General features: G+C 40.4%; 1 protein-coding gene across 3 annotated transcripts in view; it reads left to right on the top strand.

The window, feature by feature from the left end:
- The window catches only part of syt7b (synaptotagmin VIIb), a 127,428-nt gene extending 106,538 nt beyond the window's left edge, over nucleotides 1-20,890 (top strand). For all 3 annotated transcript variants that reach the window (XM_006780219.3, XM_006780218.3, XM_006780217.3), the window contains 6 exons: nucleotides 6,339-6,474; nucleotides 12,328-12,595; nucleotides 12,708-12,877; nucleotides 13,197-13,311; nucleotides 13,502-13,701; nucleotides 16,042-20,890. In XM_006780219.3, the coding sequence (XP_006780282.1) occupies nucleotides 6,339-6,474; nucleotides 12,328-12,595; nucleotides 12,708-12,877; nucleotides 13,197-13,311; nucleotides 13,502-13,701; nucleotides 16,042-16,146 (994 nt within the window). In that variant the 3' untranslated portion in view covers nucleotides 16,147-20,890. The remainder of the gene's footprint in view (nucleotides 1-6,338; nucleotides 6,475-12,327; nucleotides 12,596-12,707; nucleotides 12,878-13,196; nucleotides 13,312-13,501; nucleotides 13,702-16,041) is intronic.
- The last annotated feature ends 1,025 nt before the right edge of the window (nucleotides 20,891-21,915 follow it).

The following is a 21,915-nucleotide window of genomic DNA, read 5'->3' as shown; positions in this document are numbered from 1 at the left end:
CAGCTGTGGCTCCAGCAAACATCAGCTGATACTAGAAATTAATATTAAATAAATTCTAAAAAAAAAGCTGATCAAGCTTAAACGTGCTGCTGTTGTTTAGCGCAACATCCACTGGTTTCCTCTTTCTGGCACAAAGTGGGAGATAAACAAACAAGAGAGAAAGTAGCTACAGCTGATCATTGATCAGTTTCATGATTGAAGTAGCAACAGGAGAGGGAGGGGGAGAGAATGAGAGAAGAAGAGGCAGCTGTGCAGCGTAAACACACAGAATAACTCCAGCTTTGTGTCTTCTTCCATTCTAGCTGAAGTCCGGGACAAACTGTGTTCCTTTTCAGCTCAATACGAATAATATTTTCTCTGAATGCGGGATGATTCCGTTTTTTACGGGACAGTTGGCAACTCTACTAACTAATCTTATGAATAAAATAAAGTTCACTATCAAATCAAATCAAATCAATTTATTTATATAGCACTTTTCACAGGATAAAAACCACAAAGTGCTTCACAGTAATATAAAACAGAAATACATAAAATACATTAATAATAAAACACACAGCACAAATCTAATTAAAAGCCAATCTAAATAAATGAGTCTTAAGTTGCTTTTTAAAAGAATAAATACAATCAAGGCAACATAATGATGGAGGGAGAGCATTCCACAACCTGGGGGCCACCGTACTAAAAGATCAGAAATGTAAGCAGGGGCATCACAATTCAAAGCTTTAAAAGTCAGTACCAAGATTTTAAAATGAATTCTGAAATGTACTGGAAGCCAGTGTAATGAACGTAACACTGGTGTAATGTGCTCTCTTTTTCGTGTCTTAGTTAAAAGCCTTGCAACAGCATTCTGGACTAACTGGAGACGGTCAAGATTCCTTTTGCTCAAACAAAGAAAAAGGTTGTTACAATAATCTAAGCGAGAAGAAATAAAAGCATGAATAACAATTTCTAACTCAGACTTAGACAGCAAAGTTTGCAGTTTGGAGATGTTTCTTAGCTGAAAAAGGCAGTTCCTAATTAACTGGCGAGAGTGTTGTTCTAGGGACATGGCAGAATCAAACATCACACCTGAGGCTCAGGTGAACAGATGAGCCAAGAGAACCAAGATGCTGTTTGATTAGAGATATCTGGTTGTCGGGGGCAATAATTAATGTTTCTGACTTCTCAGAGTTCAACTGTAAGTAGTTGTCACCAAGCCACTGTTCAATGGAAGCTAAACATTTAATTAAAGAGGACAGTTTATGGACTTCCATCGGCTTAAAAGAGCATCCATCCATCCATCCATCTTCATCCGCTTTATCCGGGGCCGGGTCGCGGGGGCAGCAGCCTAAGCAAAGAGGCCCAGACCTCCCTCTCCCCAGCCACCTCCTCCAGCTCATCCGGGGGAACACCAAGGCGTTCCCAGGCCAGCCGAGAGATATAATCTCTCCAGCGTGTCCTGGGTCTGCCCCGGGGCCTCCTCCCGGTGGGACATGCCTGGAACACCTCACCCAGGAGGCGCCCAGGGGGCATCCTTGTCAGATGCCCAAACCACCTCAGCTGGCTCCTTTCGATGTGGAGCAGCAGCGGCTCTACTCTGAGCCCCTCCCGGATGGCCGAACTTCTCACCCTATCTCTAAGGGAGAGGCCAGCCACCCTTCGGAGGAAGCTCATTTCCGCCGCTTGTATCCGCGATCTCGTCCTTTCGGTCACTACCCACAGCTCGTGGCCATAGGTGAGGGTTAAAAGAGCAATAGAGCTGAATATCATCAGCATAGAAGTGATAAGACACCTCAGGGAACTGCCTAATTATAGGTCCAAGAGGTAACATGTACAAAAGAAAAAGAATAGGACCCAGAACTGAACCCTGCGGTACCCCACATGTCAGATCTTTAGAATGTGACATAAACCAATTCGCAAAAACACTAAAAGATCTGTTGGAGAGGTATGACTGTAACCACTTCAAAGCCAGACCAGACACACCAACTACGTCCCGGAGCCTGTTAATCAGGTCAATGGTGTCAAAGGCAGATGTCAAGTCCAACAAAACCATGACTGAGGATGCTCCGGAGTCAGCTGACATCATAATGTCACTAGAGACTTTAAGTAATGCGGTTTCTGTTGAGTGACTTTTATGGAAACGTGACTAAAATTTGTCATAAATTTCATGTTTTTCTAAAAAAGTGGTAAGTTGATCTGCAACTACTTTTTCCAGAATTTTCGATAATAATGGAAGCTTAGAGATAGGCCTATAATTCTTAAGCTGAGTTGGATCCAAACTGCTCTTTTTTAATATCGGCTCAACAACAGCAATGTATCAGTAACATCATAGCACCCACCCAGCTGTATAGAAACTCTGTCACGCTAGCTAGTACACAGTACGAGTTATTGTAACTGACTGTAAAAAGTTAGCACAAATAATAAACTCCACCTAAACTTGGTTTATATCTGACCCAGATAGACTGTAGGTCATAACTTCCTACCTGAAGTTCAGTTCACCTGACACTCGGACCGGTGGCCGCCTCGGGTCTCTCCTCCTCCTGCCTCCCCTTTCCCTCATCCGCCTGCTGGCCTCTGTGGAAGGTCCGCCATAGCCACCACCAAACAACTGAGTTATTTTTACACATCGGCCAGCGTCTGGCCAATCCACCATCTTTCATTGTTTATACCGTTACAAAAAAACAAAAACAAAAAAAACACCCATCGGCCCATAAAAATGAAAAATCACCATCGGCCCACCGGGCAAATGCCCGGTATGTCCGATGGCCGGTCCAGCTCTGCTTGTTAGTAACGGTAATGGCGTTGTAACGATAGAAATAGTAATTAGTTAGATTACTCGTTACTGAAAAAAAGTAACGCCATTACTTGTAACGCCGTTATTCCCATCACTGATAAGTATGATCAGTCGGGCCCCTTAGGCCCACCCACAATTCCATGTTAGGCTCCTAGGCAACGGCACTAACTACTCCACCACCACAGCACAATTACAAGTCTTGTGTCTGTGTCAAGGTACCCTCTGTCCACTCTATGAACTCGATGTGCACCATTTATTCTCACTGTTTGATCCTTCAAAGCTTAGCAGGTACCTGGCTCTGTAGGAACTTGTTCAAATATGGTAGGTCTCATGAGAATGTCAGGTTTTCCATTTAACTCGTCTCTTTGCTTTGTAAAAAAAATGTGCGTTAAGTGTTAATTTGTGCTTTGTGAGCTGATCAGCTGCTGTACAAACTTTAGATGTATTAGTGGTGAAAGATTAACAATGTGTAAAACACAGACCACACACTGTGCCAGTGAGAGTCACATCAGTGGCAGAGCGAGACATCCAGGTGTTATGTAATTATTTAAGGTGGGACATGGTTCCCTAACGTATTAAGGGTCGATATTAAAAGGTTCAATTGAGTATTTTTAGCTTAACCTTCAGAGATCACATGCATGTGAGACTAATCTGCATTTGACAGACCTGTGGAACATAAACCATTACAGTTTGAATTGAGGCTGTGGTGCATTGTTGGCTCTATGACCTGCAAATCACAGGAAATAAACGCGGAGTGACGAATCCATTCTTTTCTCTTCCACACCATATCCTTTTCTTTTTTTTACCTCTTCTTGTTCAGCATCGTTCTACTTCTGCTTGTCTCTTTGCTGTGTAACCCCTGTCTATCTCTCACCCCTCTTTCTCTAGCCTCCTTCTATTTTGCTTTCCTGTGTTACACGTCAGTTTGCTTCCTCTGTCTGCTTTTTAGCGTGTCTGACTCTCCTCGCCAATTCTGTTCTGCTTTGTTTCAGAGCTTTTATCCCATCTCCCCTTCTCTGAGCTAAAGCTTAATGTGTATCTAACTGTGTCTCACATTCATTCGTTCATTGTCTCAATAAAAATAAATCATCTCCCTTGCTTTTACTGGATCATCTTTCCTTTCTTTTAATCTTACTTGCGCTGTTACCTTTGTATTTAGTATCTCACCTGCTCACTCGCTCGCTATTTCTGTCTGTCTAACTGTCACTCTTGCTATTTTTTGTTTTTCTCGCTGCATCGTCTCCCTCACTGCAATAAGCGCTTATTAGTGTTATTTGTCACTATGCCTAGACTGGTATCACATGTTTGTATTTTTTCGGTATCCCAAATAGTTACATAATGAAAAAGCTGGGAACAATTTTTTAGCAGCATCATTGAAAGCAGCATTTGTTTCTAAAAATAGTTTTCGGTAGGGATCGTCTTCAAAGTGTTTAAAGTGACAGGTGGTGTCTGACAAAGTTTTGCACTGGTGTATGTTTATCTTGGAGCGTTTTTAATTTATATTTATATTAATAGTCAACCACTGCAAGAAATTGGTCATGACTGCTTTAATGTCTTTTTGATGCAATTTTATTACAACCTATGCTACCTGAGCAACTTAAATACAAAAAAGTATGTGGATCATTGTAATATGTTCAGTTCAGTTCAATTCAGAGGTATTTATGTAGCGCAACATCACAACAACAGCTGCCTCGAGGTTCTTTATACTGCAAGGTAAAAACCCTACGGTATTCAGGAGGAAACCACAACAATAAGACGATTCCCTGTGAGCAAGCACTGTGCAGTGGTGAGAAGAAAAAATTCTTACTTTCACCTGGAGGAAACCTGCAGCAGAACCAGTCTCAGGGAGGAGCAGCCATCTGCTGCAATCGGTTGGGGGTTAGGGGAAAGAGAAAAGGGAAAAAAGAGAGCACAGGGAGACATGACAAATCCCAAAAATTAAAAAAAAAAAAAAAAAAAAAAGGAAACAGTTATTAATATACCAGTGTGATAGTCTGTTGCTGCACGTGGTTGACTGTTTTCACTTGTCAGTTATCAGACATTGTGTTAGGTACACCTGTTTCAATGCAGATTGATGCAAACATTTTCTCAGCCAATCACAACTCAGTGCATTTAGGACTTTGACTTTGAGTGTTGCATGGCTGTTGGTGCCAGATTGGGGTTTGCCCACACAACCATCTCAGAAAAACACAAACTATCCAGTGAGCAGCCGTTCTCTGGGTGATGACAGCGCTCTGCTGCAACATTCAGATGGCAGTGACAGAATTTGGAATAAATAACATGAAAGCATGGATCCTGGTTTGTATCAAAGGTTAGGGCTGATAGTGGTGATGTAATGGTGTGGGAGATATTTCCTTGGCACACTTTGGACCCCTTAGTACCAACTGAGCACAGATCCAAAAGGCGGTCCAGCTGACTATTGCTGCTGACTGTGTCCATCCCCTTATGACCACAGTGTATCCATCTTCTAAAGGCTGCTTCCATCAAGAAAACATACCATTCAAAAAGCTCAAAACTGAGGTCTCCTCCTCCATAGTCACTGGATCACAGCGCAATATAGCACCTTTGGGATGTGGTGGGACGGGAGAGTCACATTATTGATCTGCAGCCGTCAAATCTGCAACATCTGTGTGATGCTATCATGTCAATATGGACCAAAATCTCTGAGAAATGTTTGCAGCACCTTGTTGAATCTTTGCAGCTGTGAATGTAAAAAGGAGTCCAAAACAGTAGCAGCCAGGTGTTACTAAAGTGTCCACTGATATTTGTCGTTATTTACAGGGGCAGTGTAATTTTCCATCCAGCACTTGCTGCAAACATATTATTGCCTAATGTCACTGTATGCTGGCAGGAAGATTGACGTTATTTGAAACTAATGTAATGAGAAAAGGAGCCACGAGACAGAATTACGATTCAAAGATCCAAATCTTTAATCTATGCAAGCAGACTGCCACATGAGGTGGGCAAAAAAAACAACAAAAACTAGTTTAAAAGGTCACTTAAAGGGAAAGATTAGGAAAAACGCACAAGGAAATACCTGGAAAATCTGAAGTGGAACAGCAAGGAAACAAGAGTAACAGGGTAATGTAAGCCAGGAAGTTTACCTTCCCTTACTTTGGTTTATTAGGATCTTGAGGCCACAAATCTTTACATTTTCATGGTGTCATAATGAAACACACACATGCAAATCAACTTATAACACAAACAGTGACTCAAATCAGGGTAAGCCCTTTAAATTAGCCATCATTACTACAGGGCAGTTTTTTGAATCCAGTTTTATTGGTTTCTTGTGTTATCTGTGTTGACAAGGAATTCTCTCCCTTCATAGGCCATTATAAAACTGTTCTTTTCATTGCATTGGTTCTTGCTATAGGTAATGATAATTGACCTCCTGTGGCCTGTCTGGTAGGATATTGGTTCTTAGCTACACTTAAATACAAATTTTCAAAACCAATAATTAATATTTGGCCCGAGGGTGCAAACTACATGTAGTGAGGATAAACTTAGGAACACTGGAAACAAGCTATATGTGTAAAAATCACTGTGCTTGTGTCTGTTTTAACAGAACTCCAGGTAACAAACCAGGCAGCAGCCCCAGAGGTCAGACTCCAGACGAGACCGGACGCCGCCATGGGCAGGGCCACGAAGCCAACTCTACTGCTTCTGACTTGGCCAACTCGGTCACCAGTGACATGCTCATGGTAACGTACACGAGTACTAATAGCTCAGATCTGTAGTCTGCTTTCTGCATTGATGATTTCAACTATATTTAGAGAGCGAAAACTGCTTTTGGCAAAGCCTTCTGAATCAGAATAAATGAGATGGCAGAGAGACTTCACTGGTACTTTCAGATCATCTTTCATAATCTAAGATGAAAGGTGCATGCAAATCTGGAGATAAGAAAGTGGAAGACGAGCCAAAGGAGTAGATGAAAATAGTGTAAAATGTTCAAAACTTTCACCCGTTTGTGATTAATCACCATTACAAAGAACACTGTTTTAAAAGCTTAAATTAATACATTTAGCAGTACTGCTTATGTTTATCGCCTGTGCTGCCCAGTTTTCTAACTTATAGCAGCTAATCGTCTTCTTTGAGGCGGTTTGCAGCTTGACAGTTTATCTTACCTTTGGAAACAGCTGTTGACAGTTGAGTTAAAATGATCCACTTTCACTGACTGTGCTGAATTAAATGTCAGCGATAAAGTACAATCCCAGCTTCTTTTCTTTCTTTCTTTTTAAGCATCATGGGACCTATTTTTGTATTTTGACAATCATTGCTATCAGTAATAATAACACCTAACCTGTCAAAGTCATTTCTGAAAAAACACAAAAATGTAGCGTGCCAGTGGGGTGTCTGTTTGCAGCCAAACCAAAATGAAAATATACTTTAGAGGTAGTAGATTTTCTCAGAAACCTTCAATTTTCCCCACCAGATAACCTTTTTGCTTGCTTACCTGCTTTCTAGATCACAGTGGTTTATTTGATAAGTGCAATGATTTTCTTTGATATTTCACTATATGGGAAATAATTGGCAAGGCTTCAAAGATAAGATCAAAGTTGCAATGCAGATTTATTTATCATGAGCTACGTGTCACTTACTGTATATAATGCAGTCTTTTGGTTCAAAGACGGAGAAAGCCTACACGCTTCAGTTCAATTGAGGAGGAAAGCTGTTTGAGAAGTCTTTCATCACTCAGGAAAGTGCTTTCTCCTTCACCCTCAGCGCACCTACCTGTAGAGCGTTACAGTTAGCTGCGGCTATACAGTAAGTCAGCTAACTGAAACATAAAGCAATCATTACCCTGAAGTGAGACGCCGGGAGGGGCGGCAACGTGCACCTGATTCAGAGAGGTTCGGTAATTAGCTGTGAGAGAACATGCAGTGCTGCTGTGGGTGCTGTGAGAATATGGCAGATCGGTATGAGCACTGTGTAATTATGTGGGTTTCATGGGGTGTCTGAGGAATTCACAGTGGCAGGGCCTAATGATAATACTCATTCTGGGCACTTTTGCCAAAGCCATCTATATATTACACAACCCTCCTTTCATGCTGAAAATACCAATCCTGCACTTTTGAGCCACTTGTGGTGCTATATAAAAAGCCATAGTCGTATATACAGACGGTACTGAGAGGAAGGACCGAGTGAAATGTTATTGGACGTCACAGTATATATGCATCCAACCCACTCAAGCATCTCAGGTGATAGGGGTTTGGGGTCCTGTCAGCATCAGGTTCTTATCAGTACGTACTCTGACACTGCTTTCATTTTGTGTGGTGCTCATAGAGTGGTGGAAAGTGTGGTGTGAAAAGTGTCTTTGCCTATTATCACACATCCACACATTATAGGGAGGCTTATATGTGCTTTATTTGTTTAAAGGATAAGGCTAGTGATATTCTACCGTTTGTTGCCACTGTCAAGGAATCTAATGGAAGGATCCCAAGCACCCGAGGGTTAGTCCATTCATTTTTGAATCGCAGTTACAAAGGAAAGGATTGTGGGTTGTAAGGGTTGTAACATTTTGACAATAATAGCTCAGATTTATAGACAAACAATATCTGATGAAACAGATATGTTTTATGTTCTTCTTTAACACTTGCAGTCAAGAATTGCTAAAAGTGCTCATGACCTCTCCAAAAACTACTTGGAATCAGCCGTTGTAAGAGATCGGGAGATCCGACTGGAAGTGTCGGTTGTAGAGGTGAAGTCTGGTTGCTTTTTTTCAAGACTGACATGTGTGACCCTTTCCTAGATCACAGCAACTTTGACTCACAGGACAGAAGAAGCATTGTACATTGTAGAGATGCACAAAGGTGGCTAGAAAAAAAAAGTTAAATGCTTTTTTATGAGTGTTCATTGAGCTGCAAAAGGACAATTTGATTCAAAGTGGAGGTATGTAGGGCTGCTGTGCTCCCAAGAGTGGCTGGCCTGCAAAGATCACACAACGAGCTCAACACGAAGCCCTGAAAGAAGTGAAAAAGAACACAAGTCAGACAGCAAAAGTGGGACATCTGCACAGATCTCTGCAGCTCCCTCAAATCTGACTTTTTTTTATCCACTGTGAGAAAAATGCTGCATAACAATGAGGAAAGGACAAGAAGAAGAAAAGAACATGTTGCAAGTTTGGAACTAGGCCTGGCCTCTTGGCAATCCATGGGGAAACAATGAATTTAAAGTTGTGTGAAGAAGTTTTGAACTGTAGTATCAGGGCAAAAGTCAATTACTTTAAGCTTAGGAGAGATTTACTGATGGAATAAGACACTGACGAAGAGCACACAAGTAAATTAAGAATCAGAATGGCTAAAAAAGAACAAAATTCATGCTTTGAGATAGCCGAGTCAGAGTCCTGACCTTAACCCAACTGAGATGCTGTGGCATGACCTAAAGAGTCCACTCAAATCATCTCAGAATTACCGATGAACTCAAACCAGTTATGTAGTCCTGAGGCGCAGTCCTGAATTCCTCTTTAATACTGTGCTGGTCTCATAAGCAGTTCGAGGAAACATCTGACAGGAGTCACTGCTGATAAAGGAATGCAGTCGGAGGGATTATTAACTATGCATAATTAGAACATAAAAAGTAAAACTGCTTTTTTTTTTCTTTTATATATTGGGGTTTAGATGAAGATCTGTCCTTGTTTTTGTAGAAGTGCTGAAAGCCTAAGTTACTTTTTCCCCAAAGGGTTAGCACGCTTTTTCTTCCAATTGTGCATTTAACGACATGACTTCCAAAAAACAGATGTGCTCTGCGGTTTTTAGCAAATGTTACTCAAGCAAGAGTAAATGATACATTTGTGTGTGGTGTGTGTGAGTGTGTCTACATAATATGATATAATCTATATATAGATAATTCTATCTATCTATCTATCTATCTATCTATCTATCTATCTATCTATCTATCTATCTATCTATCTATCTATCTATCTATCTATCTATCTATCTATCTGTCTGTCTGTCTGTCTGTCTTCACATTATTATGAGAAAGGAGCATGGCACATTGCTCCCATTTGTAATCTTTTTTTTATTATTATTTTGAGAACAACAGATGTGAAGGACACATTAGAAAAAAAACTCTGTAAAGGATTTACATTTACAATATATATACCTGGCCATGTTTGCCTCTGTTGCACGTGGATCGCTGTGGTTTTTAGAAAAATAAATTAGGCAGGCAAATTTAAAAACTGGATAAGAAGGGAGGGGGGGGGGACTCTAAGAAAACGAGAGTATCCAAATGCAGAAAATTGGGAATAGCAATTTAGGCCATCTGTTGGCTGGAGGACTGCATAATGAAAAGTGAACATATTCAGCATAGAGAATGAGGCTGGGCAGCACCACCAGGATTGTGTGGGAAAATACAGAATTGGATATTATGTTTCTGCCCCTTGAATAATGCCTCCAGCTCTTCCCCCATCAGATAGCACTTTTTAAACTGGATTCTCTCCCTCCCTTCAGGCCATGTCACCATCAGTCAGAGGATGTGTCTGTCAATAGATAATCTGCTTTTCCAAACAGCCATGCAACCAGCTCTGCCCTTTTCTTACGGGGAACGCTAGCCATGCGACATAACATCATGCTAGTTTGCCACTTACAAGCTGTGGTATTTATGGTGAAGTTCAGAATTGGTGCCCCCCGTGGTGTGGAGTTCAAGTCCCTTGTTTAGTGTTCGCTCCTCTTTAAGTGTTCAGACTGTGTGACCATGCTGTGAATATTGCAGAGCTTGACCCTTGATTTAAATCATAGCAGTGCAGCTCCCGCGGTGCTACACTTTTATACCTATCCAGCCCAAGGTCATTAGGGAAAAAACATAAAGTAATGCGGTCTAATGTAACAGTCTTATATTCAAAATAACCCCCTCATTATCACGTCAGTATTCTCTGTTTTAGGGACTTATTATATACCTTTATGTACTTAAATCTGAGCAGTATGCTTAGATTTTAAACACTTTATTATCAACACTGACAGCAGCATTGTCGCATGGCTATTACAGATCTATAATCTAAAAAAAATAGCTTTTTAACTTTAGAGAAGTGCTATAAAATCATTCACAGATGGTTTCTTTTTCCACGCAGGCATACAAACTCACATAGCAATTATGGCAGAGTCACCGTACAAGTCTGTTATTGTGGCTGGGCTAATGATCAAACCGCCACCGCTACTACCTGAGCAACACCACCCCAAATGACATATGTACAACATACTGCACAGTGGGTGGAAGTTGTTTGTTGAAAGTAGTGTATCTATCTACTCACAATTTGGACACACCAGTTCAGCAGCACGAAAAATGACATTATCTGCATTAACACATATAATTCTTTAACTGGAATCTTATCTCCTTGGAAAGAATATTCAGTTTATATCCATTAAATTATTGTTTTTAGCCAATTTGTTGTTTTTGTTTTTTGTTTAAGCAGGAAGTAAAAAAAAAAATCTTCTTTTGCAAGATTGTACTGGTTCTCTTCCTCTGATTCCTTCTGGAGTTTTTTTTTTTTATTATTATTATTTTTTATAATTGTCATATTTCCACCCTTGGCAACAAGAACTACAATCATTTGGGATACCTTTCACATCACTGCAGAGGAATTTTTGCCCACTCTTCTTTGCAGAATTGTTTTAATTCAGCCACACTGGACATTTTTAAGCATGAACAGGATGTTTAAGGTCATGCCAAAACCTTCATTTCGATTTTTTGTGCCATTCAATGGTGATCTCACCGGTCCAGTTGTCCATGTCCTGAAGCAGCAAAGCAGCCCTAGACCATCACACTACCAACACCATGTTTAACTGTTGGTATGGTGTTCTTTTTATGATACTTAAGAGATGTTAGTTTCACACCAGATCTAACAGGACTCAAACCATCCATAAAATTCAACTTTTGTCTCATCAGTCCAAGGAATATTCCCAAAAGTCTTGGGGATCATCAAGATGTTTTCTGGCAAATGTGAGATGGGTCTTGGTGTTCTTTTTGGTCAGCAGTGGTTTTCTCCTTGGAACTCTCCCATGGATGCCGTTTTTGCCCAGTCTCTTTCTTATTGCTGAATCAAGGACTCTGACCTTAACTGAGGTGAGTGAGGCCTGCAGTTCAGATGTTGTTTGGATTCTTTTGTGGCCTCCTGGATGAGTCGTCAATGTGATCTTGCGGTAATTTTGGTAGGCCTGGACTCCTGGGAACATTCACCACCACCCCATGTTTTCTCCATTCTTGTTGATAATGGCTCTCAGTGTGGTTCACTGGAGTCTCAAAGCCTTAAAAATGGCCTCGTAACCCTTTCCAGAGTCATAGATGTCAGTGAACTTTTTCACATCTTTTAGCCTACTTCACTTTGTCAGATGGACTCTATTCAAGTGATTCTTTGGTCAAACAGGTCTGGCAGTAAGCAGGCCTGGGTGTGGCTAGTGGAATAGAAATCAGCATTTCAAGAAAGTGTATTTATTTATTCATTATTTATTTAATAAATGAATATGATTAAAGACTTTTCACAGTGCTGTAAATCCTCCAATAAGATAACAGGGTTGAATAAAAATAAATAATGCCCTGCTTATCTCCTCTTGTTCTGTCAGCTGTCACCAGGTTCAGAGGAAGAAGAACATGAGGGTCCAGTGTGTGAAAAGCTGGGTCGTATTCAGTTCAGTGTTGGATACAGTTTTCAAGACTCCACCCTCACTGTGAAAATTCTCAAAGGCCAAGATTTGCCAGCTAAGGACTTTTCTGGCACCTCTGACCCATTTGTCAAACTATACCTGCTGCCAGACAAGAAGCACAAACTGGAGACAAAAGTGAAGAGGAAGAATCTAAACCCCCACTGGAACGAGACCTTCCTTTTCGAAGGTGTGATCAGGAAGCTTTTCCTTAAACACATTCACAGCACATGCAGGCAGTCATTTCTGTCTGGATCATTCATCAACATATTAAGACTATCATGTGTGAATCTCTTTCTCAGGGTTCCCCTATGAGAAGGTGGTTCAGAGGACCCTGTATCTCCAGGTTCTTGACTACGATCGCTTCAGCAGGAACGACCCAATAGGAGAGGTGTCCATCCCACTCAACAAGCTGGACCTAGCCAACATGCAGACTTTCTGGAAGGAGCTGAAACCATGTAGCGATGGCAGTGTGAGTAAGAAGGAAAGAGGTTGAGTAGAGGAAAAGAAGATAGACAGGAAGGGAGGGGGCAAGATGAAGAGAAAGAGAAGATGGGACAGAATGTAGCGGGTGATGTCATTCCTGGCTGCCGTGATGCTCCCATGGGAGATGTAGCAGCATGCTGGAGGGAGAAGGGATAGGGAATATGGAGAGGCTGACAGGTAGATGAAGGAAACACAGGCAAGCAAAGGAAACATAGGATGAGTGACAGAAGGGAGAGCAATGCAATAAGGCAATTAAAAATGAACAGTTTGTTATTGTTTTTGTTATTGTCTATGGTTTTTTCCAGGGAAGTCGAGGGGATCTGTTGGTGTCTCTGTGTTACAACCCCACAGCCAACACCATCACTGTGAGCATCATCAAAGCCCGCAACCTCAAAGCCATGGACATTGGAGGCACTTCTGGTATAGATTCTCCCTCATCTTCCTTTCTTCAATACATTTTTACATTCCAACAACAGAAAATGAGAAAATAGTGTGTTTATATTTCATTTTTGGTATTTTGTTGGGTTTATTTTGTTCTCATTAAATCCCCAATTCTGGTAATTCATGAATGCTATATTGCTTCATAACCGGCACATTTCCCTCTTCTCAGACCCCTACGTAAAAGTGTGGTTGATGCACAAGGACAAACGTGTGGAGAAGAAGAAGACGGTGGTAATGAAGCGCTGTCTGAACCCTGTTTTCAACGAGTCCTTCCCCTTTGACGTGCCTGCCCACGTGCTGAGGGAGACCACCATAATTATCACCGTCATGGACAAGGACAGACTCAGCCGCAATGATGTCATTGGGAAGGTATCTCCTTCCCACTCCTCTTCTTCGCCTCTTCCTCTCTTCTTCTTCTTCCTCCTCTTTTTTTCTCTCTTCCTCTGTGTTTTTCTGACTGTCTGTCAGACCATCAGCAGATGATCAGTGAGCCAGTCTCTACTGACCCCTGCTGGAACATGCAGTTCATTCCCCTGTGCTGTAAATGAACTCATATGCAGCAAACAACAAGCTGCTAATTTTAAGTGTGAAAGTAAAAGTGTGCTTTATTTAGACTTAATACTACAACATTTAGGAATGGCACAGAGGCAGATGCAGAGACACACAGTCAGCAAACTGCACATTTACTGTTTAGGCTAAATGCAGATGGTGAGTTTAAACCTTTCCATCTTTAACCGGAATATCCCCTTTGATGCCTGAATTTCTTTGTTGAATTAGCTGATCAACTCTGAGAAAAATTAATGTATTTCTGTTACAACGTGATTAAACATTTTAAACTTCTTATCTGCATCTTTTAGTTTCCTATAATGTTTCGTAGTTTTAATGCTTTCTGGGGGGGAAAATCTAATAAATTGCAGCTTCTTTTAGACACAAAGACATGTAGATGTACTTTACTTTAAACGGCAAATATGAACCCAGTACTGTGCAAAGGTCTTAAGCCACCTCTCATTTCTTTATATTTTGCAACCAAGGAATCTTGGAGTTTCTTGTGACTTTTTAAAGTGGTCTTAAAGAACAGTTCTCCAGGGTTTTTGCAGATCTTTCAAATGTTGTTTTTGGACATTGGCTGCTTTTTCCACTCATTTTCAGTCCTGCCCTTCACACACATACAAGGAGGCAAATAACTTGAGGGGATTAACCAGTGCTGTGTCTACACATGACAGAAAATTTAACAAAGAACCAACTATACATTTGTATCCTTTTTTGTTACTAGCTGCCTGTCGCAAAAACATACATAATATGTTCCCATTTCTTTAGTCGAATCTACAAAAATGCCAAAAGTAACACAATTTGACAGTATAATATTGCATCCTTTGACCAACAAGGTAATTCCCAAAAAGCTCTTAGCTGTAAGCTTGCCATATCGCAGCATGGTGTTGAGTGTGTCCTCAAAAAAATATGAGAAAACTGGTCAAACAGCCAACATCCAAAAAAAGAGCTTTAAATGTCCTTCAACAAGACTGGAGAACTATTGCTGAAGACTACTTAAAGGAATTACAAGAAAGCTGCCTAAAAGAGTTCAGGCTGTGTTGAAGAATAAAAGTGGTCACACCAAATATTGATTTTCAAGCCCGTTGTACAAACTCTGTTTTTACTTTACATGCTGTATTTACATGTATATTTACACCTGCTTCAATAAATCACTGCACCTATTTCTCATTTTCCAAGCAAAATATAAAAATTTGAGGGTTGGCTCAAGGAGTTTTGCAGACCATTGTTTATGTATTCCTTTGTACTGCTGCCTGTAGACAAAGTCACATTGGGTGCTCTGACTGAACAAGTCGGTGTTACGCTTGCTCAACAATTAATATGAATTAATTCACTGGACATGCAATTTAACAGTTTCTGCTTCGGTTGTAATTACTACCAAATTAGATTGTTCTTTTCTCGAAACTTGTGGGATTTGTCAGGATTTTACAATCCCATAAAACCACAGTTTCTTTTATCCCATAACTGCTTCAGATATCAGACTTAACAGTAACCAAAATAACTCCTTTTTCTCCCTGTGCAGTGAAGGATTTGCTTGTTTTTAAAACCAAACACCAGCTTTTCTATAAATAAACATACGGTATATGTATTAGGAGAATAAAAATGGAATACACCAAAGCTTAAATCAAATCTTTGTTTCATCGGGCACTTAAAAAAAATCTATGCGCTGTGTACAGCAGGGAAGAGCATTTACTTTATAAGGCTTTCATACACCTCTACAATATTTACAGGTACTATATGTATTCCCATTCTAACCACACATATTATTTTCTTTCATGCCGCAGTTCCCTATTATTAGAATAGCTTCGTAGAATAGAGAACAATGAAAAAGTGAACAATTTTTCATGTGGTATCCAGGAGTTTCTTACTACATTAGAATCGCTTGCAGACGAGTCTGTGTTTGATCCTATTAGTAACAGCATTAGCCTTTCTCTGAGTTTTTCACTGGGTGAAATCTCTTGCTCTAATGGCTTTTTTTCTGCTCTGGATTTGAGTTAAATTCCAATTAGAGCAGCAGGCTTAGTGGTGAAAGGGCTACACTTAAGAATCACAGTTTTTTTTCTCTTAATACTCTGCTGTTTGATTGGGAGCATTCTTTACAAATAACATCTATCTCTGTGTGGCTGTATACAAGTTACAGTGACTGTCTCTTCCTCACAGATTTATCTTTCATGGAAGAGTGGCCCTGCAGAGGTAAAACACTGGAAAGACATGATGGGTCATCCTCGCACTGCCGTGGCCCAGTGGCATGCTCTTAAGGCCTGAAGGACCCAGCAGCCCACCTGCCTACATTGTTTTCCCCTCAAGAATCCCCCCACCCTGCCCCTGCCCTCGGCACATATCCCCTACTACCTAAATGCACTGTTGGGCTTCAGACCATCTATCATCTCTTTGTTCTCAGGCCTCTTTGATATTCCTCGCCCTCAGTTCTCATGACACCTTCCTTAGATTTCACCCATGTCAAGATCTGATTCCCGCCTGACCCTGTCTCATCCGTTTGTCTGAACTTAAAAATGTCTTTGATGTCATATGCTCTCCTTGTTCCATCTTTCTTTTTTTCTCATTTTTTTCTTCCACCATGTTTCCCTAATGTTTTACATCAGAGCAGTACCTCTTAACACCCGTAATTACAAACTACCAACCAAAAATGGATCAAACAGGCATTCCAACCATCCGCTGTGGCAGTGTGTTTGTTTGATTGTTTGCTTGATTGTTTGAATCCTTCTGTGTTTCTGTCTCTTTTCCTACATTCCTTTAAAATGCCTAAAAAAAAAAAATCAGGAAAAGCGGCACAGGCAACAGAAGAGCTGTATTAAAAATGGACAGGAACTGGACTCTGTCACTCATCATGTTTTTCACTCTTCACTCCTCCTCCTCCTGCTACCACTGTAATAATTCTCCCTTGGCTGGAACCCTTTGTCGTCTGTGCGTGCTGTGGGTGATGTGCTGTAACCCCAAATGAAGATCGTCAAGAAAAAAACAAGAAAAAAAGGATATGAACATGAACATTTAGCACTGGTCTAAAAGGGGCAAGTGTCAAACTGCTTTCCTATTTTCTTTAACTCCCGATGGACAGAAAAAAAGAGTAAGGTGATTAATGTTGTGTTTTCTTTATTTATTTAATGAGTTTTGCTTCGAAAGAACTTAGAGAATCAACCTGTTCTTCCAGAAAATAAGCAAAAAGCAGCTTCCACGAGTGTGGAAGTGTGGGGATAATGCGTGTGCGTGTGTGTGAGTGTGTGTGTGTGTGTGCGTGTGTGTGCGTGTGTGTGCGTGTGTGTGCGTGTGTGTGCGTGTGTGTGTGTGCGTGCGTGTGTGTGCGTGTGTGTGCGTGTGTGTGTGTGTGTGTGTGTGTGTGTGTGTGTGTGTGCAAGGGAGGAAATATTTTAGATTTGGACGGCTGAACAAAAAATATTGTTGAAAACCAAACTGCCCTTGATAACAATGACAAAAATTAAGATTAGCTGGACATGTGGGTGGAGGTCACTGAAGTTAAACAGTCTGTCTGTCCAAAACATATACACAACTTTCTAACACGCCCTTTAGTGGTCTCAAGAAAGACAGCTAGTTTCAGTTTCACATGTAAAAGATTTGAGCTCAGAAAAAAAGACTGCCGGAAATATATAACAGAGAATTTTATTGTCAAACAATTTACCACTTTGATTTTTAACGTTGTTATGTTTTGGTAAATGGTTATAGTCCAGAAACCCAAATGTAAATGGTTTTCTTTGAGAGCAGAAAACAATCTGTGCAAATTGTTGACGACATATAGACATGGTAAAGCAAAGGTACACCCTTTCTCAGTTCTAAAGTTTTACATACCAGCACATAATAAAAAGTTATTGACATGCGGTAAATACAACCTGAGATGCACAACAACACATTAGTTTAACTGAAACTAAGCCAAAATGAAGAAATAGTGTGTAGAAAGCTTATCAAACCGCCTTTAGCAGCAATAACTTGAGGTTGACAGCTGGAATTTGACTGGGCCTTTGCAACACCTTAATTTTTAGCTTTTCTGCAATGTTGTAGATTTGCTGCTGTTCTTGGGATATTATTTCAGCCAGGCTTTAGTTGTCAAACAAATCGCCTCACATTTGACTCTGGAATAGTTTGATAAATAACTGCAAGGTGTCCAGGTCCTGTGGCTGCAAGCCCAAATCATCACCCCTCCACCACCGTGCTTGACAGTTGGTGTTTGTGCTGATCTGCTGTGTTTGGGTTTCTCCAAATGTGGCGCTATGACCAAACATCTCTCATCTGTAAAAAGGACATTGTTCCAAAAGTGGTTGTGGTTTGTTCAGCTGCATCGTTGCAAACCTAAGCTGTCTTTCTCTGTGCAACCTTTCCAAACAAGCCCTTCTACAGTCTTCTTGTAATTGAACTGTCATTAACTCAATTTTAACATTTAACGTGCTAACTTATGCCGGTAGAATCTGAGATGCAACAGTTGCTTCTGTAAGATCACTGATTGTGTCATTCCTCTTTGGCTTTGTGTTAGCACACACCTGAGTGCTACAGACTAACAAACTGCTTTTATAGAGCGGGTGATTATCGAGTCCTGACTGCTTATCCTCTTAAATTCACTGGAAACAGTAAGGTGTACATAGTTTTTCACACACACTGTTTCGGCATTTTGGCTTAATGTTTCTTGAATTAAAAAAAGACACTGTGTAGTATGTTTTATACTTCATGTGAGGTTGTATTTACCTCAGTGTAAGACCTGCTAGGACAGATTATGTTTTTTATGTCCTGATATTTAAACCTTTTTTTCTTTTTCTTTTTTTTTTTACCATGACTACGTTTTCCGAGTTTATAAGAACATATTGAGTCCTACAACTAGAATTTCACCTTTTTCCATCACATTTCACTGCTGTGGTACCACAGCAGCCAACCGTTAATGCATGGCTTGATAACACTAGTGATAGATTGGCAAAACATTTTTTGAGATCTTATGTCCTCTTTCTAGCTTTTTACTGCTGTTTTTTTAACCATCTCCAAGATCTCATGGTGATAAAGTGCCCAATCCTACACCATGGCATTGCACCAATATGCAATACCAGCAAGTTTCTCCAAGTCCAGTACATCAGTGGCAGTGACCAGAAACTACAAGAAGAATATTTCTTACAGTATTAACTTAAAACTGGCTGTTTTGGTGCAATGCCACTTTGTGCTCTCAAGAAATCTCAGATTGTATGTGCTTTTTATATGTGTGTCGATTAACTTCATTTAGTCACAAAACACATCTGAATACACACACAAAACTTACAAAAAATCAAAAGTTTATCAACTATTACAAGATTACAAATTACAAATATGCCCAAAATACAAAATAAGACTGCAGCCACCAGTTGCAGACGTTGTCAAGAGATTAAGAGCCCAGGAATATCATGGACTACAACTAGGTCTTTAATCTAGACTTAAAGACAGCAGCATTTGGAGGATTTGTAACGGACACAGGAAGTTGGTTCCACAATTGTGGAGCTGCAGTTGAAAAAGCCCTGTCACCTTTCTGTTTGAAATGAGAACTGGGAATGTAAAGGCAGAGTTTGTCTTTATTTAGTTATTTTTTTTAAAATATCTTTGCTGCCTGAATGCGACCTCCCTCAAGTCCTGTACAGACACGAGCTGTTGGGATGAATGGAAACAAATGAGAGTAATAACACCTGGGGTTGGGAAAAGTCTTTTTACATTCCACTGTTTGTTTTTTGTCTACTGGATGTGTGTGTGTGTGTTTGCACCGTGGTTGAATGTCAGTATTTGAACTTATGTTTGTGTGATTGTATTTACTGTGAGTCCCTGTGTGTATATCTGCACTAAGTTCTATTTTGCCAGTTTAATACTGAACAGCATTCTTTGCTGTTTTTATTCTGTATGAATCCAGATGTACAGAGAAGTATGTTCTTTTCTTCTTTTTTTTAAAGTTGTCACTTCTTGGAGAATCACTGCACTTGTTGACGATGATGCTGGAACAAACCTCTCTTCACAGCAGGCTTATTTTCCTCATGTTTGGAGGACATTTAGATCTCTTATACATGAGCTGAGAGTGAAGGTCACAAGAAAAAAGCTTTACAACAACCATAGATAAAAGTTGCTCCATTTGACCGCCATACACCAGATTTTCAGTTTAAACAAAAGCAGCTGAAGACGTTTTTCCTCTATGCCCTATCTCGCCTCTCTAAGTGGACCAATCTAATTCACCAAGGCCAAAAAACGAAGGGTTGCTCCTTCACGTCACAGCTGATGCTCCCTCAAAACACCCCCATTGTGCACACATGCTTTCTGGCACAAAGTATTCTGTGTGTGCCTTATGAACCCCGTCACGCCTTGCTCTTCACCATATGCGCTCCCTCTCCAAGTGTCAGGAAGGGAGGAGGGGGGGAAAAAAGGTGAGACAGGAGATAATCATCACCTCTTTGCTTCACTGTTAGCTACATCTCAGGTCAGAGCAGAGCCTTGGAGCATCCCAAAATAACCACCTCTCATATTCATCTGTTTGTCCTGATGTACTGCCCTGCTGACAAAGCATTACATTCCAAAGGCTTAGTGAAAGTCAATCGATGCAATTTAAATATTGGTTAAAGATCAGTCAGGGTTTGATACATTTTTTTAAGAAATCGAGCTAAAATTGTCTTTCTACACTCGTCACTGGCCAAAAACCAAACACTGGTAAAGTTTACTGGACAAGCTCGCATTTCTGTTTTAGGGCATTCTCTTTAGGGACTGCTTGAGACAAAGAGAGGTTAACCAGCAACATTTTAATTTATATACTGACTGTATAAAATGATTGTGAAAATGTTCTGTATGGAGAAAAAAAGAGAAAAAGAACCATCATTACTAATGGGGTTGTAGATATCTATCCTTGATATCACAAATCCGCCTGTTTCACTCCCTTTCTCTTTGTAGTTACACATCCGTGGGGTGCACAATGTTAAATATTGACCATTTATTTTTTTGAAATCTGTACAGTGTATATAATGATATAAATGTATATATAAAACAAAGATACTTCTGGTCTGGTATTGTTATGAATTTTTCACATTTTCTTTTATTTATATTACTTTAACTCACACGTGTATTTCACAGTAATAGTTAATTCAGTCTTTATTTTAAGTTTTTGATTACTGGCTACCAGGGTCAGGAGCAGACCATACGTGCTGGATGGGCAACCAACTTTGACACTGGGGGAGGCATTTGGCTCAAGACAGCAATATATGATAGTACAGTCATGGAGACATTTAGCCACAACTCTAAAAGTGCAAAAATATCTATCTTAGATTGCAGAGGCAAAGGGGGAGACAAACAATAGAGACTTTTTCTCCACACAGTAGGATGGGTGATTGTGAGCGCACAGTGTCATCAACACATTTACATTTGTTTCGCAGTTTTTCAGTAGAGTCGTGCTTTGAAACTAGTTCCCAAAGCCTGACCTGCATCGATCTATCTGCTCAGTGTCCTCCTCAGAGTCGTGCTGATTTCCTCAACTCATGCAGAAGCACTAAACTACTGTGCTCACATTACAGTAACTTATCTGTGATATTTCAGTTTTTCATTACCAAATTGTAAGAATTAGTGTAACTTATAGTTGAAGTGCATCAATAAAATGCAGCTGAGGGGGCGTAGTCACTCTTTTAGGTGGGCCTAGACCCCTGAGATCAATGGCCACTTCTTGCCAGTAGTGTGTTGGACCTTTGCTTTTATAACTGCCTTGTCTTTGTGGCATAGATTGAACAAGGCGCTGTGAACATTAATTAAAAATGTTGGTCCATGTTGGCATGATAGCGTTACACAGTTGCTGCAGATATGTTGGCTGCACATCCATGATGTGGGTCTCCAGTTCCACCACATCCCAAAGACGCTCTATTGATGGTGATCTGGTGATTGTGGAAGCCATTTAAGTCATGTTCAAGAAACTAATTTGAGATGTTTTAAGCTTAGTGTTGTGATGTGTTATCCTGCTGGCAGCATCCGTCAGAAGATGGATACAGTGTGGATATAATGGAATGGATATGCTCAGCAACTCTTCTAGGCTAT

The sequence above is a fragment of the Neolamprologus brichardi genome, chromosome 1, assembly GCF_056152115.1.
Source record: "Neolamprologus brichardi isolate AB-2024 chromosome 1, ASM5615211v1, whole genome shotgun sequence".
Classification (NCBI taxonomy): domain Eukaryota; kingdom Metazoa; phylum Chordata; class Actinopteri; order Cichliformes; family Cichlidae; genus Neolamprologus; species Neolamprologus brichardi.
Note: the sequence above shows the minus strand (reverse complement) of the source record. Positions and strands in the feature narration are given on the sequence as shown.